This window comes from Gobio gobio (assembly GCF_949357685.1).
Source record: "Gobio gobio genome assembly, chromosome: 11".
NCBI classification, from domain to species: domain Eukaryota; kingdom Metazoa; phylum Chordata; class Actinopteri; order Cypriniformes; family Gobionidae; genus Gobio; species Gobio gobio.
In genome coordinates, this window is record NC_137104.1 from 44,761,354 (window position 1) to 44,776,235 (window position 14,882).

At 36.1% G+C, this 14,882-nt stretch overlaps 1 protein-coding gene across 1 annotated transcript; it reads right to left on the minus strand.

Annotated features, from left to right (window-relative positions):
• Window positions 1–1,543: 1,543 nt before the first annotated feature.
• On the minus strand, window positions 1,544–2,626 carry LOC307133486 (4-galactosyl-N-acetylglucosaminide 3-alpha-L-fucosyltransferase 9-like; the record flags this gene model as incomplete). The annotated part of the gene is made up of 1 exon (XM_079828568.1): window positions 1,544–2,626. One exon carries the CDS (start codon window positions 2,624–2,626, stop codon window positions 1,544–1,546), a length of 1,083 nt encoding a protein of 360 aa, XP_079684694.1.
• Window positions 2,627–14,882: the final 12,256 nt, after the last annotated feature.

Genomic DNA, 14,882 nt, shown 5'->3' on the forward strand with positions numbered 1-14,882 from the left:
CTCATCTTTCCCTGGAATGTAGGCCTAGTTGTAGAGTATGACAGTAGGATGATGTTCTAATCCAGGTGGGTCTAGTGTTCTGAGTACCAGGCTGCTCTAGCTGGTTCTGATTGTCCTTTGCTCTGACCCCCAGACACTAGCTGGCTCTAAGGGTCCTGTGTTCTGACCCCCAGACTGTGTTCTAATCTGACTGGTTCTATCTGTCATTTAAATGTTAATTAAAACATTTTGAATTATATTATGTTGTATTTGATTTTGTTCAGAGTTACTTTCAAGTGTTTAGAAGAAAAAAATGTGCTTAAATGACCAATCCCCATGATCCTGTTATTAGTCCGACATTAGTTCTGGAATGTGTGGTTGTCAAGCTAGCTGTCAGGATTCTAACTGTTTCAACATGTGTTGTTATGGTAGTTTCAGAGTGGAAAAAGTAAGTGGTTCACTTAACCCCATTGATTTCTCTGGTCTGTCTCAGTTTACCCCTAAGATGGGGAAAAGTGAGACAAAAGACGACTTTTTAAAAAACATCATATTTTCACTGACCTTCGTCCTGTATATATACATTCTGATAATTTCCATTGCTAGGAAACATCCTGAATTAATGTGAAATGTGTTAATTTTACTGATGTATCATTTTAGCTCGCTTAGAGGGAAGCAAATGTAAAACATTTCTCACTTTACCCCACTCTCCCCTACAGTAATAATTTGTTAGGAATACAATGTAATACAAACCTTAATTTCATTCAGGAATTTCTCCTCAGGAAGTTTTCTCTCAGAACAGAACACATAAAATGACTATTGACAAATGTATCCAGTTTTAACCAGTTTGACACAGGCTTCCCAACATTGGATTCCATTGACCCAGTGCTGGGTAGGTGTGTAGGAATAGCACTGGAAATGTTCAAAAAAAGAATAAAAAGGAGTTGAACAAATCTTATTTAATTATTTCAAATGCTTTTTAGAGTACAGTACAGGTGTCACACCAGTGGACATTATCTTTCACACCACTATTCATTACTCATAGCTGACCTGTCATTAACAGTTAGCAAGACACATTTGCATAATGTCCATGATTATTTAGTTTAGCATACATTTTTTTATTAAAAAATAAATTGTAGGACTGTCACACCAAAGGACAACAAAACTTAACACTTTTATAGTGGTTCCAAAAAAGTTTATATATTATAAAGGTATAAAGCAGATTTTAGTACTTTAGTGATGGAATGTTAACGTTATAGCAATTCATTATTTATGCTCAAGTTCAATTTATTCATGTGAAAACTAAGATGCTATGGTATTTTTTGCGGTAAAGTTCTGGCATTTTAGGGACAAAAACCTGACAAATGCCTTAACAAAAATAAAACAACATCTTGATATTTGTTACATTCTGGAGAAGAAAAAAAATATATATATATATATTGTTCTTTGAACCATTGTAACCCTGCCCCAAACAAACATTTCCATAAATGTATTATGGTTTATAAATATATAATTTATAAATGTAAATTTTATTTACTCATGATTTACCATCGTTTTATATGCCCCTCTAACCCCAGTACCAGCTGTTGAGATCTTTGACCACTTTGTAGTGCTTATTCTTTCTAATATGATCACAAACCCGACAGGCATGTTCAAGACCGAAGGGTGTCCTCGTTGAAACAAAATGCTCTCTCCAGCTGAAGTATTGCTTGTACAGGTCCTCATTTTGGTCCATGAGTTTCAGATGATCAGCCAGTTCTTTCGGGGATGGGAAGTCATCCACATGGATGAAGGCTTCACTTGGTATGAACTGCTCATAATTCTCTCTCGGTGGGCCAATAACGACAGGAACGGTACCAAGTGATAGAGGGGTGAACAGCTTCTCAGTAATGTAGTCTCTATGAATGGAATTCTCAAACGACAAGTAGAATTTGCAACTGAGCATTAAATTGAAATATTCACTATCATTCATTCGCTTGTTGACGTGTCCTCCATGGACTTCCACGTGAATGTATTTCTCTAACTCAGTAAAGTATTGTGAACGCTTAAAGTTTGGATTATAGTGACTTACTACCCAGCAAACTAATTTATCCTTCTTTGGGATAGTATATTTTTTCTCTTCCTCTGTGGTCTCTGAGAGCCGGCCGTAAGGTACTGGAATATCTGAATCCCGGCGGTAACTTGAAGTCAGATTAAACAGATCCTTTAGCTGGGGGATTTGAGCTGAAAAAGTTGGAGACTCCATATTCCACCATATCCACTTCTGGAAAACTGGCCGTGGAAGTTTCGGCATGTTGGATAAATCCCCACTGATATCTCTATGATGAATCATAACCCCGTGTGCTTGGTTAAAGAGACTTCTGTTGTCTGTTAAATGACAGCCATGGATATTGAAAGCTGAACTGCAGGGTCCAATGCTAAAAGGAACACCAAAAGGCCACATCCAGATCAACAGAATGGTGTCTGGTTCTTCTTTCTCAGTCAAGGGTTTTGGTCCGGATGTTGTCATCGGTAATTCATTCACAGTGCACGTGTAGTTCTGCATCTTAAGAACACTGAGGCATGTTTCTGCACTGATGTTATTGATCTGGTATTTAGCAGCAGGGCATTTGAACAAGTTTATGGTTGAATATTTGAATCCCGGTGGCATGAGGTAGCACAAATATAATGTAAAACATGCCAATGAAAACAGGGCAATTATTATGCTCCGAGTTGTTTTGGAAGGAGTTGTTGACATCATTTTATATGTTGACATTCACTAATGTAGGGGAGAAGAGAATGCATCAATAATTGCAAAAATAAAAAATGTCTTAAACATGATGAAATTGGCTTTAAATATATTAATGGTCAAGATGATAGTCTGCAAGTACAATGTCATTAATAGAACAAATATTTATTATTAAATATATATATTTTACTCTTCCTTATATGCCTGTGGAATGTTATTTTGCATTTTAATATATGGTTTGTGTCTTCATTGTAAATATTGTAAATCAGAATTATCTATCAGATGCCTGCACTCTTTAATATAATTAAAAGGGTCATGACATGAGAAATCAAATTTGTCTTAATCTTTTGACATATAAGAGCCCTTTGTACCATTAAAACATCCTGCAAGTTTCAAAGCTTAAAACAGGGGTTGTCCAAAGTCCGGCCCGGGGATGAATTTCAAACGGCCCGCAGCTTGTCTATTAAAATATATTATATGTGGCCCTCCACGCATAATTTACAAATCGTGCAGTTTCACAGTGTCAACACGAGGTGGCAGTACTAGATTTTACAGCGCATGGTTTAACACTCTTTCCACACATGCCCGGATGACCAAACCTAGTATATTTAGTGTTGCCATATCAACACTAATAGAGAAAAAAATGCGTAAAAATTAAAAAAAAATCTTTGGAAGATATCACTGAACATTTATTTAAGCATAGCAAAAGTAAATATCTTGCGTAGGCTACATTTTTTGTATTTATTTAAAATAAGACAAATCTTATATTATTTTAATATTATTTCTGTCATTTAACAGTTGAGATGTTCTTTAATGCTGATCTAACAGCAGAAGACACGAGCCGCGGTTTAAATCCCAGTTGAGCAGGTGGGGCATGTTGTCACACTGAGCACCTATTAGAACTGTGCTGTTAAATTCTATACTTTTATAAATTCTATTGAGAAAAATGTGAATAAAGACTGAGAGTCAATGTTCAGAAATGCTTAATTAGCCTATTATAATTTTTTGAACTATGCTGTATAACTATGTTTTGAGGTGTGTTTGTTGTCAAACTCAAAAAGTTTTATTAGAAAAAGTTAATGATAGTAATTTATTGACAAACTATTTTAGTTTGTCTTTATATATATATATATATATATATATATATATATATATATATATATATATATATATATATATATATATATATATATATATATATATATATACATACCAGGTAATTGTCTTGCTTGGGTAACATCTGACAAAACCCGATTGACTGACAAAATACAGTTTATAAGCCAAGCGGTTCAAGTTTAATTTGAAACTATTGTTGAAAGAAGGTCCATTAAAGGGGTCATGAATTGAGAACTTTCCCTTGAGCTTTTGATATATAAAAGGTCATGGTAATATAAGAATATCCTGTACGTTTCAGAGCTGAATACTTCCTTGTTAGTCAAAGAAAATCTTTTATTGACACCAGGCCCAGCAAACGATCAATCTCAGAATGTGCCACACCTTGACGTCATCGTGTGGTGAAACACCACCTCAACAGAAAAAGAACAACGCCTGATTCTGTAGCCCCGCCCACCGACTTGTGCCACTGACATGACGTAGGCCTACATAGTAGCCTAGAAATCTAGATGCACCCTAGCGGCAGCAAATCTAATTTGCAGCCAGGGCAGTCTAGCAACTCTCCGTTGGCGTGCGAGCTGGAAAAAACAAACTCTGGTCAGACCAATGACATCATGTATAGAGTCGATGGGCGGGCTTAACATAATGACGGCAGAGTTGCGGCGGTTCCGCATACTACTTGTAAACAAAGAAGCTGGCGAACACCGGTCTTTCGAATCGGCTATGGCCGCGACTCTGGAAGACATGGAGTAAAGTTGTAGCGCTATCCTATTGCGTGCAGAGGGAATTTGAAAGACAACCGTTTATCCCGCCCCTCGGATTGAGCCCTGCCAATGGTGAGTTCCCAGACGCAACAGCTTGATGTGGGTCTGGCTTGTCAGGCTACCTAGTACCTACATAGAGCTTCGAACTTCTAAGCAATAAACATACCGCATAAACTTCATTCGGATTCCAATATTATGAATGCATGGATTAACAAATTTTTTATGAATATCGAGCTCACGTGGGGAAGACACACGTTTGTTCCTTCATTTCACCAGATTCGTTAGTAAACAAGAGACTGGATTTGCAGACAGGATGAGATTACATGAATGAAAGCAACACACTAATGTGAGTAAAACATTTTTTTTTTATATGTGATAGTATTGCATTGTTACAGATCGTTTGATATCTATTGATCATGTGTACGGGTCTAACAGAACATACCTTAGCACCCTGTCAAAGGCTGGAGAATCCTTTATTTGTGGTATTGTTGGTTCATTGCGATTCTGGATCAGACTCGGACATGTATCTTAAACATGTCTATCTTAAATAGTGAAATATCATTATTTTCTTGATGTTCGTTGTTCACTCTCTTGACTTGATATTTGAAAGAAAAACACAATCGCGGAAGATTAGAACATGCTGATTTGTCTGACGCTGCATTGAGGTGCGAGCGCTGTGTGTGTGTGTGATGCAAGGTTCGCGGTTATATCCACCGATCGGGTGGGCCAAGTAATAAAAAAAATAACATTCCAGTCAATCGCGGGTGGATGAGAGATAAATCATTGTGCTTGTTTGATAAAGACATTTTGCGAGCCCTGTGGGCAATTCATTCCGGTTGCCGTTTTCCCACATGCTTTCAAAACAATTCCCACATGTACTGAGGGGAGCTGAAGCTCATTAAATATGATAATCTTATCCAATCCTAGCCGAGGGCGTTTACTTCCAAGTCTTCAGTGCGGCACGCCCATAAAAAACCGAACGTTCAATGAGAGAGGCTCAAAACCAGGGTAGAAAAGAGCCTATCATTCATTATGATGTTTTTGAATGTAAAAACCACGCAAACGTCATAAGTTGGCCTCAGACAACAGTATGAAAAATAAAAAAAGCCAGTTCATGACCCATTTAAGGTAAACGCTTCCTTGTGAAAGTGTTTTTTTTGGGGGGCTTGCCCTTCTTAGGGTTGAATTTGATAGTTCATACAAAAATGAAAATTCTGTCATTTCCTCACCTTCAATTTGTTCCACAACTGTATGAATTTCTTTCTTCTGCTGAGCTTAAAACAAGACATGCATTTTGAAGATTATGGGTAACCAAACAATTGATGGACCCTACTGACTTATGGGTGAAAAATAATATGGAAGTCAATGACTACCACAACTGTCTGGTTACTGACATTCTTCAGAATATCTTCTTTTGTGTTCAGTAGAAGAAAGAAATTCATACAGGTTTGGAACAACATGAGGGTGAGTAAAAGTTTCATTTTTGGGTGAACTATAATTTTAAGCTTGCTCAAAAGGTTTGGTGAATCTTTCTCTTTATCACTGATATAGTGCCAAAAGCTGAAATGAGCCTATTGGTGGTGAGCAATAGGACCGTCAACAAGGGGTTTAAACTTTGACAGTTATGCCTGACTTTAAAAAAACATTTTATTTTATTTTAAGTCCACTCAGAAGGTACATGCAAAAATGGATTTTTGTTCCACTCAAACATTAAAAACAGTTTTTTTCTCTTGTCAGAAAGAAACAATATTTATATTTGATAGTTGCCAGAATTCTCTTGCTTGGTTAACATCTGGCAAAACTTGATAAACAGACAATATACAGTTTAGAAGTTTGGTTTGAAAGGAGGTCCATTAACGTTAACACGTCCTGGTGAAACTGGTTTATGGATGTTCTCTCTCTAATTAAATGTTACCAGAACATTTTTACCTCATGAATCATATTAGACAACGCCACATCATTACATATGATCACATTCATTAGTCCCAAGAAGTATTTGGAGACTGAAGCCACAATTAAAAATGTATAAAGGTCTGTGCATTATATTAGAAAATGATATAACAATTGACAAAAACACACTTTTCAGTCAAAACTGAAGAAGTAGATTTTAAAATATGATGTAATAAGTAAGTAATAGATTTATTGTTTAAAATGGGGATAAAAAAAAAGTCTTGTTCCACCTGTTTTGTCAACCCGGAGTGTCCATGTTGATTGTTAACGCATGAGATGATCTACACCAGTGTTTATTCTGCTACGACAGCTGTGCGAATGTGAGAGGAACTGACTTCATACATCCATGAAAAATAACCTTGAGACCAGTTGGTTAAAAAAACACCATTGTTTCAATAAATACGAGACAAACTTTGCTGTCATCCTTTCAAAACTGCTGAAAATGATTCCATTTTCTCCCTTCTGTGTGGAGCCGTTCATTATCTCTCTATACTTCCGTGTCCACTCCCTCACACTAATTTCACTCCCTCAATTCCTTGTCTCAAAAACAAATATCACATTGTATACTTATTTTCATGACACTTTATAACAGTAAAAATATTCTGTAAAATTTTGATTTATTTAATATAATTATTGCATTTAAGAACACTGAAAATGTTCCAAAAAAAGAATAAAAAGGAGTTGAACAAATCTTATTTCATTATTTCGAATGCTTTTTAAAGAGACCTTGTCCTCTTGTACAGTACAGGTGTCACACCAGTGGACATTATCTGTCACGCCACTATTCATTACTCATAGCTGACCTGTCATTAACAGTTAGCAAGACACATTTGCATAATTTTCCATGATTATGTAGTTTAACATACATTTTTCATTAAAAATAAAATATAGGACTGTCACACCAAAGGACAACAAAACACTGATTCCAAAAAAGTTAAATATTTGAACAATTCTGAGACAAAAACTAGCAAGTGCACATGTCCTGGGCTTCAGTATCCTTTAACTAATTAAACTTGTCAGTGGAATTGCCCGATTTAATATCAGGATATGGTGTCACACCGGAGGACATGACGTGCGTTCCATCTGACAGAGTCCCCTTCGCAGTGTTCACACTTTCCTACTCCCTGAGCACGGTATATCAGGTGAAGTGGACTTCGCAGATTATGATATAACAAACAAATATCGTAATTGACTATTAACAGATTTGAAGTTGTAGCTGCAACTGTCATTCAATATGAAAAGACATTTTGATTTGGTTAACTGTATAGGAGTTCTTAATAATAGTCTTACTTATGGATGTACCCTTATTCCCTACGCCGTTCGCAATGCCCTTTGAACTGAACATGTTCGCTCCCTTCGGATTGGAATCTCACTTAAGATGGCGGAATACCCTGTGAAGTCCACTTTGCAGTCCACTTACAGTCGAATGGAACGCACCTATGATTTTCTGTAACAAAATGTATGAAGATCCTGTGCTTTTAGAAATATTTAGATGAAAAAAAAAGATTGCCATTTACTAAAATGGACACTTCTGCAATCGCTTCACATACTTTTTATTGCAACAGTACATAGTATTTGATAATTGTTTTTTTGTTAACTTAATTATTATTTGTTCCGAAATGTTGCGATTTAAGTAGCCTAAATTAAAATAACCTTAAAATATGCTAGTCTTGCATTTCTACGTATCTGTCTATAAATCACTATCAACGAAACAAAAATACATTGACTTACCTGTATTAGAATAGTTAAGAAAATCAAAATGATGATTAGTCAGGTGCTTCCAGAGATTTGCAGCACTGGTCAGGTGAGATGCTGAAAATGACTCTTTTATACAAATATCAGGTAGGTTAGTAGTGTCTGTCATACAAATATTTTAATTGTTTACTGTGCCAAGCTGGGTGGAGCTGAGAGCCAATGCAACACAAATCTGTTTAAGTCCTGTAAGTTGCGAGGTGGATCCGCTGTGGATTAGACTTGTTTGTTCAGAACATCCCACAGATGCTTGATTGAGATCTGAGGAATTTGGAGGCCAAGTCAGCACCTCAAACCACGGCTTCACGAGGCTTATTACTTTTATGAAAAGGTTACCACACAATACAAATATTAAAACCAAAATATATGTATCAATGCAACTTGTAAAATCACCAAAAGCCTTCCTTCCGCTGGAAAAAAAAAATCCCTGACCGTGAACTGCAACAGAAGTTGCATTATTACACCATATACAGAGGGGAGAACAAGTATTTGATACACTGCCGATTTTGCAGGTTTTCCTACTTACAAAGCATGAAGAAGTCTGTAATTTTTATCATAGGTACTCTTCAACTGTGAGTGACGGAATCTAAGACAAATATCCAGAAAATCACATTGTATGATTTTTAAGTAATTAATTTGCATTTTATTGCATGACATAAGTATTTGATACACTGTAACAAATTTCTGTAGTTTTTACAGCATTATTACTGTAAAATGAGCAAATACTTACTGTAGAACCTGTATACAGCATGTTGCTGTAGATCTGCAAAGCATCATGGTCTTTTTTCAACGGCGGGTAAATTCTACAGTAATTTTTTTTCCTGTGAATCACAATACAGCAATTTCTAGAAGATTTTTTTTTCAGCCAAGGAAAGCTACGAGATCTCCCACTTTCATCTGAATTTTTACTTCAGAAAGGTAACATAATTTATTTCCAAAGTTTACTCTTGTAAAGTCACCTGTTTGTTCAGCTTTAAGAGTGCAATGAGAGAGAAAAGAGTAATGAGCAGCACACTTCGTAGTAAACTCGTCTCATGTTGTGTGTGCATTTTATAATTTTATTACCACAAATATATATTTCTGCATGATTTCGATATATTTTCTAGTCTGGGAACATTTGATAACGTCATTAGTTTATAGAAGGATAGCATTGTTAAATAAAAATTAAATTGGAATTGTGTATGTGATCTCTTTTGGTGCAGATACGTCACATAATATGATCACTTTTTTTTCCTGTCACCACTTGTTCGTGAGGCAGTGAGCCTGCCGACTCTCGATGGTCTCGAGCTGAAAGAAAACGCAGCTGAGGTACGTTAGACCTAAGACTTAACCTATTTTTCATAGTGATTCATCATGATTTTTCTGAACGTAAACCTCCAGAAACGAGATTGGTGAAATGCTATTCAAACTTGTGGGAGCATGGCATGGGCTGTACTGTATTAAGATTTGTCTTATCCGACAACATTACATTTTTAACGTCTTTAATTTGATTAAAGTCTAACGTTAGCATTGTGAAATGACATTCATTTAAAATTGTCAAATTTTTTGTATTTATTGGCGCGGTAGCAGTTTAATAATCTCTCGTTTTTTTCTCTTGCTTGCTGTTGCCGCCTGAGGAATCAGACATTGAAGTTAAGCGGGCAGAGAAAACGCAGCTAGAGGTAGCATCTGTTAAGCTACGCTACTTAACATATTTTTAATAATTTCATGATTTTTCTGAACTTCATTGCCTTCAAGCTGCAGAAACTATAACGTTAGATTGTTAATAGCCTAATTTGAAGTGCCATTCCCGACTTTTGGGAGCATATATTGTATTAATATTTGTCTTATCTGGCGAAATTACATTTATAACGTCTTTTATTTGATTGATTCAAAGGTCCAGATTAGCAGACGAACTGGGAAGGTGGTCCAAAAAAAAAAAACGAGTGCCTCGATCCACACGTGGCATCATTCATCAGGGACTTCATTGAGTATGACTGGCAGAACAACTAATACCAGGTGAGACTTTTAATTGTTACCTTGAATACCTTGGAATAACTGGAAGCCAGTTTGGGTGGGTAGTTGGTGGTTGAAAGTCAGGGGTGGCCCGCAACTTGTCTATTAAAGGGATAGTTCACTTTAAAATGTACTCTCAAGTTGATTCAAACCTGTATGAATTTCTTTCTTCTGCTGACCACAAAAGAGGATATTTTGAAGAATGTCAGTAACCAAACAGTTAACTGGAGCCAGTGACTTCCATAGTAGGGAGAAGAAAAAAAATACTATGGAAGTCACTGGCTCCAGTTATCTGTTTGGTTACCGAAATTCTTCAAAATATCCTCTTTTGTGTTCAGCAGAAGAAAGAAATTCATACAGGTTCGAAACAACTTGAGGTTGAGTATATGATAATAGCATTTTCATTTTAAAGTGAACTTTCCCTTTAGGCCTGCCAAGCATCATTTTCAAATCATGCAGTTTTACAGCGTCAACACAAGGTGATTCAACAACACTGACATGAAAAACAGGAGGAACATTGTGTGACAACACCAGCCAGTTAGAATACTTTTCCATTCACAACTCACAAACATTTACCATAAATGTCACTGTTGTATCACTAACTGTAAACATGGTATTGTGGCAGAAATGTGGGATATTCGTGTATAATTTTATATTATTATTCATGTAGACAGTTATTAAATATTAAAGTAATGGCAAATGACAGAAACCAATACTGTCTAATAAGAGTCGAGTTGCAACTCCATAAGAATATTTACATTTTATCTTTTAAAAATAGGTTGTTATTTTTACAGATGTTACAGTTTGTGTTAACGAAAATACATTTACATTTTACATCTTTATTCAAGCTATAAAAATTATCAGCCCCGAGGGATGCTACTCCACAAACCACCAACAAAGCATATAAAAAATACTAAAATTTATTTAAAACTTTTATGTATATGTCATCAACCCATCTGTCTTGCTTTAAACTTTTACATTAATAATTAATTTCTTCCTCTACAGGGTAGAAGACTCCAGCCCAGGAAGTCCAGGTCAAGTTTTAAAAGAATAATAGTTATGAAAAAAAACAAAAACTTCTTGGAGAAAAACAATATTCAGGTTTGAAATCCTGCTGTTTTTAAAGGGATAGTTCACCCAAAAATGAAAAATTGTGTCATCATTTACTCACCCTCAACCTGCATGAATTTCTTTCTTCTGCTGAACACAAAGAAAGATATTTTGGAAAATGTCGGTAACCAGACAGTTGATGAACCCCATTGACTTCCATAGTATTTTTTTTTCCTACTATGGAAGTCAATGGGGTTCATCAACTGTCTGGTTACCGACATTCTTCAAAATATCTTTCTTTGTATTCAGCAGAAGAAAGAAATTCATACAGGTTGAGGGTGAGTAAATGATGGAACAATTTAAATTTTTGGGTGAACTATCTCTTTAAATCATTTAATTTTTATAGATTTGTAATTTTACCCAAACATTTGAATACATATTGATTGTTTTGTTTGCTCAGAAAAGTGTTGAAATGAAATGAATTGTTCACAGAGAAATGTTAACTTATTGAAAAAATGTATATGTTCCGAAAATATATAGGTTTGAAATCCTGCTGTTTTTAAATCATTACATTTTTATACATTTGTAATTTTATCCAAACATTTGAATAAATATTGATTGTTTTGTTTGTTCAGAAAAGTGTTTTTAGTATGTTCAGAAAAGTGATGAAATTAAATATTCACAGAAAAATTGTAACATTGAAAAAAATGATGCTATACTATTTTTATTTTATGATTTTTTTTTAATTAAAAGTGAGAAGATAAATGGCATTTGTGACAGTGTCTTTATTTTACAGTACACAAAATTAATGCAGTAATCCCCATTACAGTAGTAGTTATGAAATACAGTACTGTGATTATTACTGTAAACAAATTTACAGTAATTTTAAAGTTACTGCGATTACATTTACAGTAAGAATACTGTGAAATGAAATACAGCAACTTACTAGCTAATTGCTGCCAGCAAGTTGCTGTATTTTTCACAGTATTCTTTTTACAGTGTACATAAGAAAAGCAGAACTTAATATTTGGTACAGAAACCTTTGTTTGCAATTACAGACATCATACGTTTCCGGTAGTTCTTGACCAGGTTTGCACACACTGCAGCAGGGATTTTGGCCCACTCCTCCATACAGACCTTCTCTAGATCCTTCAGGTTTCAGGACTTTCGCTGGGAAATATGGACTTTCAGCTCCCTCCAAAGATTTTCTATTGGGTTCAGGTCTGGAGACTGGCTAGGCCACTCCAGGACCTTGAGATGCTTCTTACAGAGCCATTCCTTGGTTGTCCTGGCTGTGTGCTTCGGGTCATTGTCATGTTGGAAGAGCCAGCCTCGATCCATCTTCAAAGCTCTAACTGAGGGAAGGAGGTTGTTGGCCAAGATCACATGATAAATGACCCCATCCATCCTCCCCTCAATACGGTGCAGTCGTCCTATCCCGTTTGCAGAAAAGCATCCCCAAAGAATTATGTTTCCACCTCCATGCTTCATGGTTGGGATGGTGTTCTTGAGGTTGTACTCATCCTTCTTCTTCCCCCAAACACGGCGAGTGGAGTTTAGACCAAAAAGCTCTATTTTTGCCTCATCAGACCACATGACCATCTCCCATTCCTCCTCTGGATCATCCAGATGGTCATTGGCAAACTTCAGATGGGCCTGGACATGCGCTGGCTTGAGCAGGGGGACCTTACGTGCGCTGCAGGATTTTAATCCATGACGGCGTAGTGTGATACTAATGGTTTTCTTTGAGACTGTGGTCCCAGCTCTCTTCAGGTCATTGACCAGGTCCTGCCATGTAGTTCTGGGCTGATCCCTCACCTTCCTCATGATTATTGATGCCCCATGAGGTGAGATCTTGCATGGTGCCCCAGACCGAGGGAGATTGACCGTCATCTTGAACTTCTTCCATTTTCTAATAATTGCGCCAACAGTTGTTGCCTTCTCATCTCGCCTATTGTCCTGTAGCCCATCCCAGACTTGTGCAGGTCTACAATTTTATCCCTGATGTCCTTACACAGCTCTCTGGCCTTGGCCATTGTGGAGAGGTTGGAGTCTGACTGAGTGTGTGGACAGGTGTCCTAATTTCCTTAACCTACAGTTCTTACAGTTTCTCCAGTCTTACACAGTTTGATAATGTTTTTTATTTATTATATATTTTGTATTTATTTAGGGGATTTGATGGTACTAATTATATTTATGCAGTAGTTATAATCTATTTATTCACTTTTTGAGTAAAAAAAAAAAAAGTACATTTTCTCTGTCAAAAATGACCGAACGGTCTCATCTACTATAGACTAGTGTTACAGTCAAGACCACCTAAACCGAGACCAAGACCAGTGTGTGCAGAGACCAAGACAAGACCAAGACTTTGTGGGGTTGAGACCAAGACAGGGCAAGACCAAGACCAGACCAGAACTCCTTAAATTCATCTAAAAATCCATATACTGTCTGAAAAATTACTTATATTTAATGAATAAATACAATTAGAAAAGTAAGACACTAGCGCCGTTACCAATCAAATCATTAACAATAAAATTCATGGCACAGAAGTTGCATCTGAATTGGTACAATTACATCTGCATAAATAATGTTCAGATTAATTTAACATTAAAACATTTGCATTATTTAACAGCAGCGGATTCATTTAATAACGAAACTTTGCCGAATTAGCAAAGACACAGTTTAAAATTTTTTATTTAATATTAACTTCTTGTTTATTGAACATTTGTATAAATCAATATAATTTGCAGTCACGCTAATATTCATGAAAACGGCTCTCTTGCTCTTGCGATATTGATAATTTTTTTTATATGTTATATAAAAAAAAAAACAATCTCAGAATTTTGTGGGCATTTATATTAACGTTGGCCATTTTTGAGATGATGCTGCATTGATTTTGAACCCGGCAGCACAGTAACAAAAGAAATCACATTACAAAGCAGTTATTGATTGCATTTTAAGCTGTACGTTTTACATCAAATCACATTAATTATGTTACATCAGACAATGCACCGGCAATTTAGTGATATCCTTGCAGTTGTGGTCTTGAGATAAAATCCAGAGTCCTCTAAGTCCGATACCAAGACAAGACCCAGACCATCAAAAAATGGTCTTAAGACCGGTTTCGAGACTAAAACACTACTATAGACAAACGCACCCAAAGTCAGTTTAGTAGTTTGTGGAACACAAAAGAAGTCTAACAATGACACTGAACAAACTCAATAAACTGGGATGTCGTCATTAGTGCCAGTCTTGAATGCGTCTCGACATGTTTGGCTAGGCTGACTGCAAACATCAATCGTATATTTAGTTAGACATGACTGGTATGAAATGAAAACTAGTAACCACATTTCTGCAGCAATAATATTTAGTAAGACCACTGTACCAGAACCCTTAGTTATGGTCCTGTCATCCAAACAGCAGATGTACTGTTAAAAAACAGAAGTAAATGAAGCAATACATAGAGCAATTCTGCAGCAAATACACCCAACGTTTATTTGATGGTACTAATAATATTTATGCAGTAGTTATAATCCATTTATTCACTTATTGAG